The sequence below is a fragment of the Cavia porcellus genome, unplaced genomic scaffold (assembly GCF_034190915.1).
Source record: "Cavia porcellus strain 051 isolate PalLab524CR breed Dunkin Hartley unplaced genomic scaffold, mCavPor4.1 scaffold_24, whole genome shotgun sequence".
In the NCBI taxonomy this organism is placed as follows: domain Eukaryota; kingdom Metazoa; phylum Chordata; class Mammalia; order Rodentia; family Caviidae; genus Cavia; species Cavia porcellus.
In genome coordinates, this window is record NW_026947507.1 from 3,261,694 (window position 1) to 3,281,393 (window position 19,700).

At 36.1% G+C, this 19,700-nt stretch overlaps 1 protein-coding gene across 8 annotated transcripts in view; it reads right to left on the reverse strand.

The window, feature by feature from the left end:
• The window catches only part of Dlc1 (DLC1 Rho GTPase activating protein), a 397,132-nt gene that overhangs the window by 97,334 nt on the left and 280,098 nt on the right, over positions 1-19,700 (reverse strand). The window contains exon 1 of one of the 8 annotated variants that reach the window (XM_063234582.1): positions 13,962-14,203. The exons of the other annotated variants lie outside the window; for them this stretch is intronic. Coding sequence (XP_063090652.1) covers positions 13,962-14,100 — 139 coding nt within the window. The 5' untranslated portion in view covers positions 14,101-14,203. Of the gene's footprint in view, positions 1-13,961; positions 14,204-19,700 lie in introns of those variants that run through there. 8 annotated transcript variants of the gene reach the window in all.

Consider the following 19,700-nt stretch of genomic DNA (forward strand, 5'->3'; position numbering starts at 1 on the left):
ATAAAAAATTTAAGAAAACTGATTCTAACAGCCCTCATGTATTGAATATTACAATGTGCTGGGAATGTTTTGAAAGGCTTAGATGATACATTACTTCATTCAATCCTCAAAACAACTGTGCTTACTGTGGGACCAAGGTTTGGTTCTGAATCTGTATTTACAGCCTCAACTATAATTACACAGAACAAAAAAGAGAAATGAAGTTGATTCAGATGACTGAATACACTGAGTTTCATGTGGATAGTTATTATGGAACAAGGGGTATTTTTATTTTTGGATATTTTCCCCTCCTACTCTTCAAATAATAAGGAAAAGTGGCAATCAAGAAAAAGAAATAAAGAAGAAAGCTAACAAACCCGTTTCTGATTTGTTTGGCATACATCCAAGATTCTGGGAACCACCCAGGTGTGTGGTCTCAGAGTGGGCATTATTTTTCAAATTAACTTTGAGATGAAAAAATAAGATAGTAAAATATATTGTGTCCAGATTCTAAATTAAAGCTTTTTGCACTCAATAATAAAGGTGAAACAAAAATATTCATTAGTTTACACTTTAAAGATCACCTGAAATAAACCTCAAATAAAAGCAAAATAAAAGCATAAATGAGAAAAAATACTTTTAAATTATTTTATGTCCTCTGAAAATAAACCATAACTTACTTTAGTAAGAAAGTAAACTTAAGAAGGCAATATTTAATAAGTGATGAAACCACAAATTATATCTGATAATGTGAAAGAAGGAAAGGTCTTAATTTCTAACATATCAAAATAAAATTCGCCCAGGACAAGTCCAGAGTACAAAGAGACAGAGGAAATCAGCAGCCCACAAATGGAGCCTTCTGAAATGATAGTAGGAGTGAAGAAGAAACAAGTGACCAGGTCACAGAAAAAATAGTCCTTAAAATGTAAAAAGAAATGACTGTCAAAATGAAAGACATTAAACGGAAGCAGACATTGGAGGAGCTCAGGAAATGGTGGAAACCACGACTCCCAAATAGAGACAAGGAATGAAATCAGTCAAACGCATGCAAACAGAAATGCAGAAGACTAAAAACTTCACTAAAGCACAGGCAGCAGACTGAATGAAGGCAAGGATAAAGTATCAGATCTAGAAGACAGGAACACAACTAGCAACCAGGAAAAAAAAGTCTTAAAAATAGCAAGAGAGGGCTGGGGATTTAGCTCAGCGGCATAAGCGCCTGCCTTGCAAGTGTGCGGTCATGAGTTCGATCCCTGGTACCGATAAAAAAGAAAAAGACAAAAAAAAAAAAAAAAAAAAAAAGGATAAAAAAATAGCAAGAGACCACAAAAAATTAAACCAACTACAGGATGAAGCAAAGAACAACATTAGATTATTGGAAACAGTGAGAAAACTGGCAACAGCACAAATTAAAAATCTCTGCACAGAAATAATGACAGAAAACTTTTCAAACATGCATAAAGAATTTGACATACAAATAAATGAATCATACAGAACTCCAAATAGCTATGACCAAAATAAATCGATACCAAGGCATACAATAATCAGGATTTCAGAAAACCAGCACAAAACGAAAATATTAAAAGCATCTAGTAAAAAGAAGCATATCACCTATAAAGGCCTGACAGAATTGCTGCAGACTTCTCAACACAAACCCCCAAATCAAGGAAAGCTTGGAATGAGGTATTTCAAGTCTTAAAGGAAAACGATCTTCCGCCCAGATTGATGTTCCCCACAAAACTATATTTCAGTATTGATGGAGAAGTAAGGTGCTTTCATGACAAAGAATATTTACCACAGCAATATATATGCACCCATGTTTACAGCCCCACAACGCAACAGCTACATCTTGGAAACAACCCAAATGCTCATCAATCAAGGAATGGATAAAAAAGATTTTTTAATATAACGGAGTACAACTCATTCATAAAGAAGGATAAACGGGACACTTTTGTGAGTATATGCATGCAACTCATGACCATACTCATAAGTGAAATAAATGAGCCCACTATGTGCAAACATCATACTATTTCACTAGTGTGAGACACTGAACAAGTAAATAAGACCCGAAGGTGCACTGGGTATTGTCAATTGGGAAGGAACTGTTTGAAAGGAAAGACAAACTCTGATGGGGAAAAGGGGAAAGGAAGGAAGGGAAAAAGAAAAAAATATTTATACATAAGATAGTTAAGGTAGTTAGTTATACAGTGAGTTTCTCTTAATTCATTGAAAAAAGAGGTTTGTATTAATATTGTTTGGACAAGATATCATGTCTGTACCTTGTACTTTGAATAACTACTAAGAAGATAACAATGCACAATGTATTAATTCTTGTAACTTTCCTACTAACTTTTTTTGAAACAGTTTTATTCTTTTTTCTCGTTAAAATAAAAAAAATCTATAGTTATTATTCTTGTTTAAATGCCACTGGACTTTAATGATTAAAAAAAATTAGTTTACACCACTGAGTGAGTTGGTGTCTTCCAAATCCACAGTATATACTGTGAACATTCTTGCCCACACTTTTATAACACTGAACTCATTTCTGATACTTTTTCTAAAAGGTCACATTTTCTGTATATACAGTTTGTATTCCTGAACACTTAGGCAAAGTCACCTGGGCCTTTTGTAAGTCACCCCTACAGAGTTTCTAGCTTGCTTGTCTCTTTTACTTTTCTCTGGGCTTTTTACCTTTTTGCCTTTTATTTACTTGTTTATTTGTTTAGTTTTTCTTCTCACACTAACACTTTACAAAAATCAAGCCTCCTGGTTTTAGCCCATTTCTTGCCTTCTCTTTTTCAAAAAAATAAAATAGTAGGAAAGTGGAATTCATCCTATGTCTTTTTCTGAATACTCAGCTCATACTATATATCTCTGTCCTTTGGTAAACTTAAAATGATTAGTTTAGTAGTATTTAAATAGTTTTTGTCTATATATGATTCAATTATTCAATGTTTAAATGTTTTTTATTTTAAGGTGTCAGATATTAGAAGAAACTCAGTATTAATAAGTGTCAATAGTCACTATGTCGAATTCTTATTAAATTTTAAAGGGTGATTTCTTTTCTCTCTACCTCCTTGCCAAATACCATGTGAGCCACTCAGCCAAAATGATGAACTGGACATTTCATTTGGAAATTAGAAATAGGAAAGGGAAATAAAAGGTGAGAAGTGCTTAGATTCTTTTCACTGGTTTTGGGATTCTGTTGGGTGCAAGTGTTGGGTGCAGGGTTATCCCTGGACAATTACCAAAAGTGAAATGAAAAATGAATGTTCTATGGAGAGGAAAAGGATGAGAAAAACCTGGCCAAACCTATCTAAACGATGAATGCACTGTAACTCTGGTTTTTAAAAATGCTTGATAGAGTGGATTGGATCCCGTCCTGTCTTCTTGCCAATTTTATTCTAAGAATATCTTTCTTCTCTGTGTGTACCTAATTGTAAACACAGGATCCTATTTTTAAGGCAAATGTTGAGGGTTATGCAAGAAGAGGAAATTCTTTTTAAAAATAACCTTGAGATAGAACTCCTGTCCTTCATATGAAATTAACCTTTTGGACAGCAAAACACAATGCATGGGAAATAACATGATGAGAAAGCCGCTCTGAGTTGGTGAGTCTTACCTGTAATCCCAGCACTTTGGGAGACTGAGATGGCAGACCCTGAATTCAGCCTCCTCTATCAAAACCAAACAGACAGACACACAAACTAACAAACAGCAAACAAACAAAAGGTAGTTGAACATTAATTGTAAATCCTGTCTCGTCATTGGTTTCTGTGGACTCATTTCCAGCTACCATTGTTACTTGTGATGACATTGTAAGACTTGCATACATTCAAAAGCGCAGGTAATGTCTTGGGTCTTTGATGTATTTTGGGTCAAATCACTGCAACATGCCTATGATGACAGCAACTTCAGAGGAACAAAAATGCTTACGGGGAAAACACTTCCATTGTTGTCAAGCCAGAGGTGATTCCCAAATTCTCATATGGTTTAGAGAATTCTAGGGATTAGGATGCCTGGATCCATGGGCGGACACATTGTGCTAGACATCTTAACACACCAGGGCTGAGTGGGTTGGAGGTTTGGAAAACAGAAGGGCTGGGGCAGCACCAAACTGACGAGAGTAAATGTCAAGCTTACTGGCTTTCAGTTATTTGCAGGTCAAGATAATGAAGGAACTTTAGCGTAGGTTAAGGTTAAATACACTGTTCTCTGCAGACTTTAAAATTAGCTTTAGCATTCTGTTGAAAAGTATTGATAGAGTAAAGCTCAAATTCCAAATTTAAAAAAATAAAATGTTTTACTTAGAAAGAAAGGAATAATTATAGACTTTGATGGTAATTTCTGCTCTCTCACACATTCCAAGCACGCACAGACACACACATAGACTTACATGCTCACAGGTTTTAGAAGCAATAAAATACTTTAGTGAGCTAAAGTCATGGCTATTTCTTTTCGTTATGAGTAGGGTACCTTACAAATAAATCACAGGCAAATAAAACCCTGCACTTTAATGATCTGAAAACTTTTTAAATAGTTTTCAGGAAATAGTCTTTTTAAATAGTTGCTAGGTATTTTGCCGACCTCACAATTACTTGTCATACTCTAGCTGGAAATTCTGAGCCATTCCTTTCATTTATTAACTCAGCCAGGGAACTGTTTTTAAAATTTGTAAGAGTGCTCGTGGTCAAATTCCTTCACTGACTACGTATGACTAAATGAAGAGAATGCTTTTCCGTGGGTTAGTGGTCCGAGCACCAGTCTTGTATTTTGGCCTGTAATTATAACCGTGACACTAATTAGCTTGCTTCTCAGCACCTTCTTGATCGTACTGCCTGAATCTGACCATTACATTACGGCATTACAAAGGACAATTTTGTGATCACATATTAAAATGAAACTCTTACAGACCAGATGGCATTATTAGGTGGTCATAGGAGAAGAAAAGATTTCAGTCCATGTTTTAATTTTAGATGGCAAAGTAAGTTCATTTCAGTCTGCACCTCTAAGAATATGCTACAAGGGCTCACTCTAAGACCAAGCTCCTGAAAAGTGGGCCTGGTACCTGACCTCAACAAGGTCCACTGCAGGCAATATTAACTTCCATTTATATTTTATTTTTAACTGAGTAATAATGAAATTAAGCCTTGAAAATACTCAGTTCATATGGAGTAACGGTGATTCCACACGTCATATGTCACTTAGTGAGCTCAACCTCTAGGTGGGCAATTACTTACTTGTTTGAGCATTTAAATATATTTCTCAATTTACTTATAGGTGACCATCACCAAATTTAAAGAAGCTAAAAGATATATTATTTCACTTGAAAAGAAATTTGACTGAAAGTCATGATGTTAACTTGAATAAAAGAGTCAGAACACGCTGATACTTCTCCTCCTCCTAGTACAAACTGGCAATGCTTTGACATTTAGCCGATCTGGCAAAATGTCTCTCAACCCTCTTCCTCATGAACTGATCAAGAAAACTCAATATGGATACTAGCTAATGGTAGAACAAAGCACCATCCTTCATAAGAAACTTTGAACCTATACACCCACAATGAGCTTTTTGTGATTTCTTCCCTGATGTTTAATTAGGTGATAGCCTAAAGCTTAATAGCAATGTTTAGAAATCACAGAGGAAACTTTTTATTTACTAGCCAATGACCTAAACACACAATGAAAATACCTTCTTGCTTGAATAAAAATAATGAATAAAAATTCTTGAAAAACAATATAGTATCAAACTAAAATATATGTCTTTGCTAGTGAATGGTGTTAGAAATGCATAAGAAAAGTTGCTATATATGTGGATAAACATGTTTTGTAACAAATTATACAGTGTAAGAGATTTTTTTTTTTTTTTTTTTTTTTTTTTTGAGACAGGGTCTCACTATGCAGTTCAGATTGGCCTTGAGCTCACTTTGTAGCCCAGGCTAGTCTCGAACTTGCAACGATCCTCCTGCCTCAGCTTCCCGAGTGCTGGGATTACAGGTGTGAGCCACCACACCTGGCTAGTTTAAGAGATTTGTAATATACTTTACATTAAATGAAAGTATAAATGTTTCTAATAGGTGTTAGTTTGTATTTGTTTTTATGATGGAATACAAATTGTTATTTTTGATTTTCATTAGAAACTACCAAAGGAAAGAAAAACTAATAAGGTGATATTCTTAACAGTCAATGGCTCCTTTAATAAAAAATGATATTTTATGGAAAAACTATAAACTTAACCAGAGAAACAATTTTAGGATAAGTTTATGGAGATGACATTGCAAAATTAATAGATGAGCTGTGTTAGTGAAAATAAAGCTAAAAGTGCATAAAATTCTGTGGGATGATATTGATACTTTAACATTTAAAATAAAATACTCTATTTAATGTACTGAATTTTTTCAGCATTTGAAATGAGGTAAAGTTGCCAAAAAAGTAAATTTTGCTATGATATAGAAACTGATTGTTCCATAGCGAAGAATTTGAACCTGAAGAAGATCTGCCCATTTTTCTTTCACAGAAAAGCAAATAATTTAAATTTGCTGACATTTCTGTGAGAACAAACAGCTGTTCCTATTACACTACCAAGCATGTGCTTTTTAAAAGGCTGCAAAGCGTATTTCTCAAGGATAAAGGTGACATTTAGACAATAAATGAGCAAGTAATTGCTTTATAAAACAAAATTTTGTTTTATTTAAGCACTGTGAAAATATTTTAGAAATGCACTCACTGTTAAATGAGTTTACTACTGAAAATAATGTGTAGGCATGTGCTACTAAAAACTGTAAAAAAGATGTTAAAGACTGAATTCAGCTTTATAGTCTGCTAAGATATTTTTTAAAAATGAATGATTGCAGTAATTTCAATCATATGTGTTTGAAATATAAAAATGCAATTTCCTATTTGTGTGTTAGATATTAATGCAGTATATCTGTACTTAAGCATATCTGTACCTACTAATAAAACTCAACAAAATCCCTTGGATACTTACTAGACGATACAAGTTTTGTAGCATGGTTTAATAAAACAGTTCCATTTTATCCACTTGGAGAGTTACATGTGGTTTTTGTACCTTGATTATCCTTAAAAATCAAATATCAACATAAACTAAAATTTGAATCAGAGCCTACTTGTTGAGCCAAGACTTAAAAAATAATTTGAGGCATATTCTACAATAGCACTTTTCCTAAAAATTAGGAAAATTATACAAGAATTATAAAAAGAAGGAAAAAAGCTTTTTGGTAGGTACTACTTAAAAGACAATAAGCCTAACTTTAAACAATATACATTTTTTCATTTTTTGCTTTACATAATAAACCAATACAGTATCATATATAAATTACTTAGAGTAGTTTCAGGCTCTCAGCTGGGATGGTTTCAGTCTCTGGAGGAAATTCCCTAGGGGACATTAGCAGTGCCTAGGGGTATTTGTTTGGCTGTGACAACTGGGGGTGGTACTTGTTGACATACAGTTAGCATATAGTTAGTGGAGGCCAGCGATGCTTCCAGACAGCCTGCAATACACAGGAAGGACACTGTCTCATGTCACAGAAATATCTAACTCAAAAATGCCAAGGTCAATAGTGTGGTTATTGCAAAACCATGCCATCATAATACACATAAAGACAAGTACACACACATATATGTTTTGTGTGTGTACCTAAAGTATCAACTATATAAAGTGTTTACTTGAAAATATTTTACTTGTATGTATTCAATTAAAAACCTTTAGAAAACATTTTAAGTTAACACTTCTAAGGAGTTGAATTATCAGCTGAGATGCTGTTTGTTTCAAAATGCAAAATGTTTATGAATCATTTCCCTTTCCCATAGGATTTTTATTCAATGCTTTTACCCCTGGGACTTAGAGTTCTTGATTGACAAGAGGATTTTTGAGAAGCAACATTTGTGTGATATCTTTTGAAATAATTTTTTGTTGTTGCTTTAAAGTACCAAAATGTTTAAAATAAAGTCAGGTTTTGATAAGGATAATACAGAATTCAAGAAATTTAATATTAAAATAAAAAATTCGAATGAATTTCATGAAACTTATTTATATCTTATTTGTATCAACTTTAGTAAAAAACAGAAAGACTGAATTTTGAAATGCAGTTATCAGGTTTCTTTTTTAACTATTTTGGTTGATCTTCACAAGGACACTGTAACGATAAATACAATTTTTAGTATTTTTTGATCACTTTTTCCCCAATGTAAATAATTAGATCTTTCCAAGAACAGTGTATTCATAATTTCAGTTTTAAATGCTCCTATAATTAGTCTTCTTTTCTTTAGTGGGACTTTTGGATTAAAAGTTCTTTTATGTGAAATTGTAGCAAACTTGTTTTCTTTCTGCCACACCCAGAATTTCAATGAATCATGAATCACAATTTTGGAACAGTGATTTAGGGCTGAGATGAAAAAGGCAAATAGCACTTGAATGCAGAATCACACAGACACATGACCACTCTTGGGATGCCTAATAAAATCAAAGAAGTAAGAGAATGTTTGAAGCATTTCTTTAACACTAGGAAAGAAAGCCAGAAAAAAGCTAATAATAATTTTTTAAAAAGCTGCCAAATCCATTATTTGCAGCTTCAGTTGTAAAAATATTAGTTGTATCCATATTAATGTATTTAATATACTGTACTTAGTTGATGCTAACAATATGAAGAATGTCAAAGATTATAAAAATAAGGGTTACTGATAGCTTTGGTTTTTGTGACTCTTATTTTTCCTAAAGCCTATAAATCCAAAAATATTCCTATACTTTCTTTTAAAAAAATTTTTTTTGAGGGAAGTGAGGGAAACTGTTCAGGAAGGCATTGCCACTGAGTAGATATTTGATATTTTTACAGATGAATGCAACAACACTTAAGATAACCAATTTAACTGTCCTTCCAGATAGATAGGGTAGATACATTTATGAGTCATCTCCCGATTTTTTGAGAACCATGCAGGCTTAATTTCCACTACTGTGTATAGTTTTTCATCTCTTCAGGAAAGTTACTGAAATATCACTATATTTAGATAGCCATACTCCTGGGAAGTCGGCCTAGCTTACCTACTAGTTGATAACTTCTATTTATCAGGCTCTTGCAGCAAAATTAAATATTATTTGAAATTACAGAATATAATATTGCTCATAAATAGAAAAAAAACCATAAAATCCTGTGAATGTTAATTATGGTAATGTCAAGTCTAGGCAATAAAGTAAAATCAATTATGAGGTTTCAAAGGCTAATAAGATTATGGTTGCTAAGTGTTAGTGATTTGGAAGGGTTTGGTGAGTAGAGAAGCAGCATTATTTTTTCCCTCCTGTTTCTATAGCTAAATGCTACAGGAGCAAGGGCAGGGAGGGACTGTGAATTTGCTGTCTGCCTGTCCTTACTTCTTGCTTGCTATTTTCTTGCCTTTATTAAAAAAAAAAAACAAACAGTTAACAAAACAGCATATTCCAACAGTTCTTCACATTCTTTTTTTTTTTTTTTTTTTTTTTTTTTTTTTTTTTTTTTTAAATTTTTTTTTTAAATTTTATTTAAGGAGAAAAGAAAAAAAAGCAGAGAAAGGGTACAAGTTATACAGATTTGCAGAAAAAAAAAGAACAGTAGGAAATTACTAGTTAATGGATTACATATTGTCATCTTAGAAATAATTGTTCAAGTCACAAAATTAAAGCTTGTAAAGTGGACATTCCATCAATGATACTGCAAACAGTTCTGTTCAATGATCCAATAAAACTCTGTGATATCATTTTCTATCTTATACACTTAAATATACATGCAGTTATATAGTACAGAGCACTTTCTTTTCCTCTCTTTTGTACAATGACTATTACACATTTTGGGTTTCATTGCTCCCATGGTTCTTATTACTTTTTTGGAAGAGAGTAAAACCAAATGTGACATAACAGAACAGAACCGGTCAAGTCAAAAGGGTGGACATAATAGATAATGTGAAAACATAATACAAGGTGATCAACAATGGTTACCATAATGCCTCCCGCTATCTCTAATAGAATTGCCTATATTGTTAGTTACAATACAATTGAACAAAACTGTAAAGAATAAAACCGACAAAACCAAAACATTGGAGACATTGTAGGTCTTCAAAAATAGATAAAAGTCAATGAGAATGGGCGTTATAATGAATCTCATTATCTTCACAGCTGATGCCTAAATTTTCGAACCTGATACTATCCAGCAAAACAGAATGGGGGAACATCAGTTAAAAACCAGATGGTGAGAGTAATACAGGGCTTTAAATCGAGGTAATGGAAAGTCAAAGTGGGTTACTATAATATATCCTGCTATTTTTTCCTTTAATTAAAAGGATAAAAATAAAAAAGTAAATAATGGAGTGGAGATTGAGATAAAAGAGGGCATAACAACGAAACAGCACAGATCAAAACATAACCATTTAAGCAGAATAGTGTTTCACCACCAGATAATCCTGACCTAAAAGTAGTTACCATATTATCTCTTTCCTTGAAATCCTTGAGTACAACTTCGTATACTGTAGCATTAAGTATATCAAAACAATGTAAAACCATTCAAGAGAATGACAGCATTACAGAGTATTTAGAATCGACTAACAGAAAATGAACAATGGTTTCTGTATAATCTCCTTGTCTTTAAAAGGTTTTTGCTTATACTATCATACATAATAAAATCCAGTAAGATACAACCTATTTGGACCATTGGAGACAGAAGGACAAAAGCTAGATGAGACTTCAAAACAAGATGATACTAAATCAGTATTACCTATTAAGATGTCATTTTCTCCAAAATAGCTGTTCCTACCATCCAATCTTCTCTGCCTCATTTCTGTTGAGCTCTTATTCTGTCAGTAGCTGTCAGTTTGTCTTCTTCACTTTGTTCTCTGCTCCATTCGTTGTGGCCTCCATTATTTCTGGATTCTTTGTATTTTTCTTTTTTTAGAATATCCTGCAATACTCTCTGTAGAGTTGAATTGGTGGTTGCAAATTCCCCCAGTTCCTCTTTATCCTGGAAGCACCTTGTTTTTCCATCAATTTCGAGGGACAGTTGTGCAGGATATCTCAATCTTGGCTGGAGATTATTATCTTTCAAAGCTTGAATTATTTCCCCCCAAGCTCTTCGTGATTTGATGGTTTGTGCAGAGAAATCTGCTGTAATTCTGATGGGTGCTCCCTTGTAAGTGGTCTGCTTCTTGTCTCTGACAGCTTTTAATATTCTGTTCTTGTATTGAATTTCTGGAATTTTTATTATTATATGCCTGGGTGTTGCTCTGTTTGGGTTGTAGGTAGCTGGGGTCCTGTATGCCTCATACATCTGAGTATCTTTACCTTTTGCTAAATTAGGGAAATTCTCTTGGATTATTTCTGTGAATAGCTTTTGTAGTTCATTTGTTTGTGTCCCTACTTCTTCTTTTATGTTCTTAATCCTTAAGTTATGGCTCCTCTTATCATCTTCTTGTCTTTGTATTATTGCTGTTTGTTTCTTTGTTATTTTTAAGAAGTTTTTCATTTCATTCTCCCATATTACAATTCTGCCCTCCAGTTCAGATAGTCTGTCCTTAGTTTCTTTCAAGCTGTTATGCCAGTCTTCGATAGACTTCTTAGTTTCTTGGTAGTCCCTTTGAACCTGCTTCACGTATTCTATGCTTTCCCTGTTTTCTCCATCAAACACTTCTCCCCTCTTTTTCTGTTCTTCCATTCCACCATCTGTTTTTTCTTGGGTGGTGCTTAGTATTTCTCTAACTATTTTGCATACTTCTAGCTTCAGGTCGTTGATAACTTCATTCCTGAATTGGTCTATGAGGCTCTCTATATGGCGCCTTATGTGTAATGGTGCGGTGTCTGTTATTGCCTGTTTCTCAGAATTGGGGGCCGAGGAGCCTTTCTTGTTGCTGCCTCTTCCCATATTCTCTGTTCCTTATATATGCAAGCTTATATGAGAGGCCTAGCTTCTCTCTCTGTCAGCCACAGCCTGATCGAATTGCGCCGGTTAGGTGTTTCCACTCACTGCTGCACACCAGGCAGCCTACGCGGGGGCCCGCCCCTCCCGGCCTCCGTCAGGCTCTGGGATCTGGGTTGGGCCAGCCTACGGGGTCCGCCGGCAGCGTCACGCAGGCCAGGCACTTTTCACCAATCCCGCCCGAGAGGGGAATGTGTGGCTGGAGTCGCCAGCGCGCCCTGCTCCCACAGGACTGCCCGGGCCCAGAAAGTCCGCTGGAGTCAAACTGTGGTGGAGTGTCAGTTTCTCTCACTCACCTCGCCACAAGTCAGAACATGCCTCCCTGCCTGTCCTGTTTTCGACTCCGTTCACAGACTCCCGTTCTCAGAGTTTCCGTGCGTCTCTCTCCTTGCCGAGCCGACGTAGAGGCAGCCAGCCTCCGCGCGGCGGGAAACCCAAATGGCGTGGGGTCCAGCCTCAGCAGCGAGGCTTTTCTGTTCCTGTTTTAGCACCAGGACTGCATTCCAAGTTGGTTTCTCTCAGCCGAGTTCGTTCCTGAGTCAGCAGAGCATAACTCCACCTGCTTATGTCTCTTTAGTCCGCACCATACCTGGCTTCTGAGCCTAGTTTTCAGAGAGCCTCCGGTAGTTGCTGTTATCTGTCCGCCATGTTCTCCCGGAAGTCAGTTCTTCACATTCTTTTGAGATAAGCAATTTTTCTAACTTTGAGTATTATTTAATGCTTAATAAGACAAAAATATTTATTAAAGGAGAAGGTCAAAGGTTAGTGTGCTGGAATATAACAGCAAGGATTACATTGGGGGCAAGTTTGGAGAAGGAAAAACACATTGAAATGCACTAAGCCTGAAAATAATAAAATTGGGACATGAAGTAAGCAGAAATAATAGAAATTGATCTTTGATAAAGATCTATATTCTAAAACTTTTTTTTTTTTTTTGCAAATTCATTTACCAAGTTAAATCAGGTTAGGAAATACCTTTTCTGACTTGGAAAGAAGGAAATTGCTATTTAACTACTATATGACTGGTGTTTTTCTTTTTTAATTTGTTACCTGTTGATTCAATAGAACCACTTTAAGTTTTTCACTTTCAGTGACTTGGTAGTTAAAGATATGTTCTGACATCCTTTGGGGAAACAGTGTCATGCCTTCATTATCTTCAAAGTGAAAACTACCTAAAGCATTTGTCACTCTTGCTGCTTTTAAATCTCCTTCTCTGGTTTGAAGTTCTTCATATAAGCTTTAAGTAATCTATTGGCTCTAGGTCATTTTATCCGTAGGAACAAAATGCGAATTGCAAATGAATAGAATTTCAGTTTTCTTATTCCTCCAGACTCATCACTATTGAACAACTAAATAATGGGGGAAATGCAAGAAAACAGTATCTTCCTTGGGAAACATTAAAGATAAATACTGGTCTATTTCTACAACTCCTTAAAATGATATTAGTTGCCAACAAACAACACTCATGTTTCCTTTGTTTATTATACAAAAATATAAAAATATCTCACCAAGATTTTGGAGGGGAAATATCAGTTTCTTATTTCCATTTCCCTGTGATTCCTTGTTTGCCATATTATAATAACTACAAAATAGAAATACAAAGTAGGGTAGAATTAAAATTAAAACCAAAGAAAGCTCCAAACTGTGGCCAAGTGGGAGCCTTTTCTAAATTTATATTTAGTCCTGGCAGGTAAAATAGTCCAGCCCTACATGTTCTATATGTCAGTATTCTAGAGTGAATTTATATCACAACCCATATGTCCAAGGTAGCAACCAAACTGGTAAATAATAAGGGTCAATAATCATATCCAGGATTTTAATACACTTAGTCAAAGCATTTCATAAATAGCTGATACTATCCCCAACAGCCAAAAATGACCATCAACTTCAGCTTAAACAAAGTGTGGCGTACATACATAAACACTTCATGGAAAGTTTCAGTTAAAATTACAAAGACTTCATGTTAGAAAAATATAACTACCCATGATGTCATTCCAAGTTTCCACAGTTGGCTCCAGGCCTGCCTGCATACCTGAGACTCTCCTCAGCACTCTGCCTGTCTCTGAAGCACTCAGGAACTGCCGCGTTCTCTCCTGCATGTAGGGTCCCTGAGGAACAGATGGCTGCAGTACACATTGCTGTGGTTTTAGAACCAGTGTAAGATTTGACATGAATGAAATAAACCAATCATTGTTTGTTTCCTAAGACCATATTGTCTGTTTGTCCTAGTTTATGAGGTTTTGGTATTGCTTTTGACACTCAGTGTGCCAAATGCTGACTTAGAAAATGTTACTTGTCACATGACAGTTTAATGTCAGAAAGTGTAGGAGACAGATAAATTGGATGAGGAAAGGTCACCTGTTTTTAATGACGGGTTGCACAACCTTATTGACAGTACTTGTGTTTTTGTGAGTGGCTTTCTTAGAATAGTCCCAAGAACTTCAAACACGCCTTTAATCCTCATGTTATCTGTGTGATACGTGAAGCATTTTCAATATCACCATATAACAGCTTTGAAGGCTGTCAGATCTGAAAAGCAGAAGGCCAGAAATGTTTTCCATTTGACTGTTTGTTTCTGGTTTTGGCCGGTAGTCCTTTTCACTTGATCTAATCAAAGGGGCTTTATTCAAGGGCACCGTTTTAGTTCGTGGTGTATAATTTGCTATTGTATAGAGTTAAAAATAGCCTATGCTTTCTTTCTGAGTCTTCAGATTTCAGGAAGAGATGTTTAATGCAATGGGGTTTAATATGAATATGAATTTATTGCTCTTTAGTCTCACTCAGAGATGAGGCGAATGGCTTAATAAAAATTGTCCATAGTAGCATTAACATGAAATACACACGGTAATGCAATTTGTATATATTCAGAAAACAAAATTTCCTCAGGGATTATCACGCAGTGCATATGCTCAGCAGAGCAGAATGCCTGCTCCGATGCATTTTACACAGCTGCACAGCTGGCATGACACACCTCCATGGAACCGTTTGCATCTAGCATACTCATTAATTCTCCAAACGTGTGAAGGAGCGGCACATGTCCCTACATTACCCACAGAGACTGAGGAACTTGCCTCCCCAAGTTTATCAAGACTCTGCAGATATTTAGAAAACACAGGAATTAAAGAACCTTAGGAAGATATTGGGAAGTATCTGATGTGAAATCCAAAGTGCATTATTTCAAAGGGCGTATCTTTTTCCCTCCTTGACTCTACCTTATAAAATGAAACCTCTTCTTTTAGACTGCTTTGTCTGCAGTAAGGCTGTCGTTGTGCAATCAAATTTCAAAGCAGTGCTTAATAAGAAATTGAAAATTTAGTGAATTTCATAATAAGAACTTTTTAGCTGTTTTATTTATTGATTTATTTTTATTTATGTTTTAGGCACAGCAAACTCATGACCTCCCTCTTGCCAGGCAGGTGCTGTGTTGCTGAGCTATGTTTCTAGCTTGGTTTTCTTTCTAAGAAGGTATATTCTGGGCTCTTTTTTTCTATTCTGAGTAAACATTTTGAGTATCATAAAGAAGAATCTACAGAGTTGCATAAAAAGTCAGAAAATCCTCAGAATGCTGAATGTTAATGGAAAATATGCAAATAAGGATGCTTCTAATCAGGGAGAGTACCCTCAAATGATCCAGTTAATGGCTTTGCATTGTTTGGATAGTTCTTTAGGAAAGTAGCCCTTTTAATTTTCAGAACCTGCTTGGCAGGCTTTCAAGGTAATTCTGCCATCTGCCAGTGGACCTTGCAGCTCCGCCTTGTGAAATGCAGCCTGTGCCTGGGGTGGCTGTCGCTGCTTGGGGTTCCCTTATCTTTGGTGGGACCGGTGTACTGTCAAGTGTCACTGAAAAGCCTCCTTTTTTTTTCTGTAGCAGTCTGGGAGGATGTGGTGTGCGGTCCTGCCAGGCACACTCTTGCCCACACCATGTTTTTTTTTTCCCTTTGGGAACATGGAAAGACTCCTCTTGGGGAAAGGTGTAAGGAGACAAACCAACTGCCACTTCCGAGGGGGGAAAATTACATCCCCTTCCATCTTATCTTCACCCACTTCTAACTTTACTGATTTACCGCTACAGGGTTGCAGAAGAGGTAAAAGGAGAGGAGAAAATGATGGATTTGAGTGCCTGTGGCAATAAGTGAGTGACAAGAGATGGATCTCAGTGAGATGACTTTGATAACAGCCTTGGTTCATGATGGAAGGGTCAAATGTTGTCATATCCAACACCACAAAGTACACACATCCCTTGTTCAATCACACAACTGTCTTGGGAGAGTACACACAGCATATGCTTCTTGTTAACTCCTTCGTTCATTCATCCGTTTAACAAATAATTGCTGAATGCTGCTTTGTGCTGGGCACTGTTCTAAGCATAGAGTTACAGCCAGGAATAAAACAGCTCCAAATCTCTGCCCTTGGGATACTGACAGGCTAATGAAGCCTACATTCTGCATTCTTTACATTCTTATGATGGAGCAAGCTACTAGGTCATTTTTCAGATATCTTACAAAATAAATTATTATAAATTCAAATATGAGAAATGCTCTATTTTGACTGGAAGAATCTGAATTTAAACATTACATGTGGGGAAAACAAACTTCAAAATGTAAGAAAATGAACCTTACCGTATATACATGCTTTAAAAATATGACCACTGTAGTCCTCCTAGTGATGATAAGACAATTCAAGGAAATTTCGCTGTGCACATATTCTGAGAATTCTATGTTAATTAGCTATAAGACACCAAATGTTGACTCTGCGTGTGGTTTTCAGTTGTGCTCCCTCTTATTACCTAGAGCTAGTGCACAAACCCATGTGGTAATCCAGCTATTTTCCGCCCCGCTCGCTAAAGGTCTACAGTGTATCCCCAAACATGCTTCTCAGATGGGCCCCTGGAATCAGAACACTGCCACTAGGTCCCTGATGCACAAGCCACAGGGCCACAGCTGTTTGCACAAAGAGATGGGCAGTGTGTCCCCCCTGGCCCTGTCACCCACTGGTGCTATTTCCCTGGACAGGCTTCCTTGATGATTGTTCCAGCCACACCCCTCTTCCCATGTTTCCTGCACGCTGCACCACAGCAAACCTTCCTCAGCACCACACTCCTTGGGTTGCTTTTCTGGCCTGGATGGTGCCTCAGACCCAGCCTCCTCGCCACTCCAGGCTCTCCAGAGTCTCATACTTGGACACCAACTCGGTTTAATAACAGTAACAACAACAACAAAAACAAGGTTAGTAACGGCATGCTGCATTCTCATTGATAAATTATTTTACACAGAGGAACTCTTTTAGATACTGAAACTTAGGCTCAAATGTGTTAAAATTATTTGCACTCGGTACAGGGGGTGCATTGAATTTGAGAAAGTGGATTATTTCTAAGCCCCCAGTTGCCAGGTAGAAGAGCAGGGCTTGAGTACCTTTCTTCTCCAGTTATTGCTTCTTTTCTCCAGTTGGTCGAAGTCTGTTACCAGTTCTACCATTAATTTAATTAGCAGTTGAGCAATGTGGGAGAGGTGCGTGTCCCATGAGATCTAGCAATGTGAGCAGTGTACCTGCCTTGCATTTATCCTTTTACACACAAGCTAGAACTCAATACAGGATTCAAGTTGCCACCTCCCAGTCTCCAACTGGAGCCACCAATCAGATCAGAACACTTTGGGTTGACTCTGAGTTATACTCTATGAAAATAAGAACTTTGGTTATAAACTGTGAAGAAATATCATTCACTCTATCATTCACCACTCGTGTGGTGGCGAGACATCTGTTAGTCTCTGCCAGGGCTGGTCAAAGCCAGCATGGGGATGGCGGCTACCTAATGTGCTGTTCTCCTTGTGAGGCCCTGAAGTGTGTTGAGGGCAGTAACAGTATCATATTAAGTCTATATTTTAAAACAATGAAGAACTGTCTTCTAGAAAAATTATGCTAGTTTTCCTGAATCAAAAGCTTGATCCTTTTGACACTTTACCTTTCTCACTTTGGGGAACAATTTATCCCTTCCACAAAATACAAGGGAGATACAAGAAGTTAATGAGTTTTTGAATGGGTTTCTATTTGCTTGGGAAAATTAAGACATATGAAAAATAATAAACCAAAATAGTATCAACTTGAAAATATCAAAATTGGTTGGGTGATATAGTTTTTCCAATAATCAGTGCTAGAATAACTGGAGATTTAAAATAGCAATATTAGACTCTTATTTTAGACACAATAACTAAGAACAGATCAAAGGTCTAAACTGAGGAGCTAAACTATAAAACTTAAAGAAGTAAACATAGGTATAAATCTCCATGATCTTGAGTTTGGTAGTATATGTTTACACATATACCAAAACCACACTCAACAAAACAAAAAAGAGTTAAACTGGATTTCATCAAAATTGAAGACTTTTGTGCAACAAAGGATGCTCCTCAAAGTATAAATAGACAACTCTTTATAGGAATAGGAAAAAACATTTGCAAGTCAGCAGATATTTCCCCAAGTATTACCAGGTAGCTTACAAATATGAAAATATTCTCAACGTCGCTAGACATTAGGAAAATGCAAATCAAAACTGCGATAGCAAATCACTTTTCTTGTCATTGTTTTATAGCTAGAATAGTTACAACAGCAAAAATGATGATGATGATTGATGATGGAAACAGTAAGTGGAGAGAAACTGCCATCCTAGTGAGAATGTAAACCTGGTAAAGGCTTTCAGTTTGGCAGTTCCTTAATCTGGCAGTATGCAATTATTACATAACTCAGCAACTCAACTCTTAACTATATATGTGTATGTGCAACATAATTAAAAATGTGTGTTCAAACCAAAACTTACACTAAAGTGTTCATAGTAGCACTATTGGAAATAGCTAAAAGGTAGACACAGTTCAAATACCCATCAGTGGATAGATGGATAAATACAAAGTAGGATAGTATGTTTGTAAAGTGCAATGGAATATTATTCAGTTGGAAAAGGTAAAAGTACTAGTACATGGCATATCATATATCAGATAAAAAGAATTAGACACAAAAGAAAATGTAATTCGATTTCTAGGAAATATCAAGAATAGATAAGCCCGTAGGGATAGAAACATCAGTGGTTTCTGCAGCGGCTAGAAAAGCGGGAGAAGGATGAGGAGTGACTTCTTAATGAGCACGGGAATTTCCTTTTGAGAGGATGAAAGTGTTCAGGAACTAGATATGACATTCAGTGCACAGTACCGTGAATATTTTAAATGCCTGAGTTGTGCATTTTAAAATGGGTAAAATTTTATACCATTTGTATTTCACTATAATAAACAATTAAATGGTTAACTGTGGTTCGGGGTAGTGGGGAGATTAGTGGGGAATTTTCAAGGAAGGTAGGCTTCTCAGTACACAGGGGATGCAGGCTTGAATCTGCAGCAAGGGATAAGAGGCACACAGAGGTGAAAGCCTCAGCAGAAAGGTTTTTGTGACACGTGGAGTTCAGATGGATTTGCTAAGACGTGTCTCTTTATGTTCTCGAAATTTGACCTCAGCAAGAATTAATTTAAAGCCCAAAATGCATTTTCATCAGACACCGAATGTCCTCAACCAAACTGTTAAGTAGAATGATCAAAAAATGAATGCATAAAATGGAACATTATGTTTTTGTATATTGCTGTCAAGCATTATTTTTCATGTCTTTAAGGCAGATCTTTCTTGGGATCACTCTTAGCTCATCAATTTCTGTAATATTTGTTTTACAAATACTGCGTTCCTGTGGAGAAGAGAAGTGGGAACTCATGCAGCATATTTATTTACTTTTTTATATCCT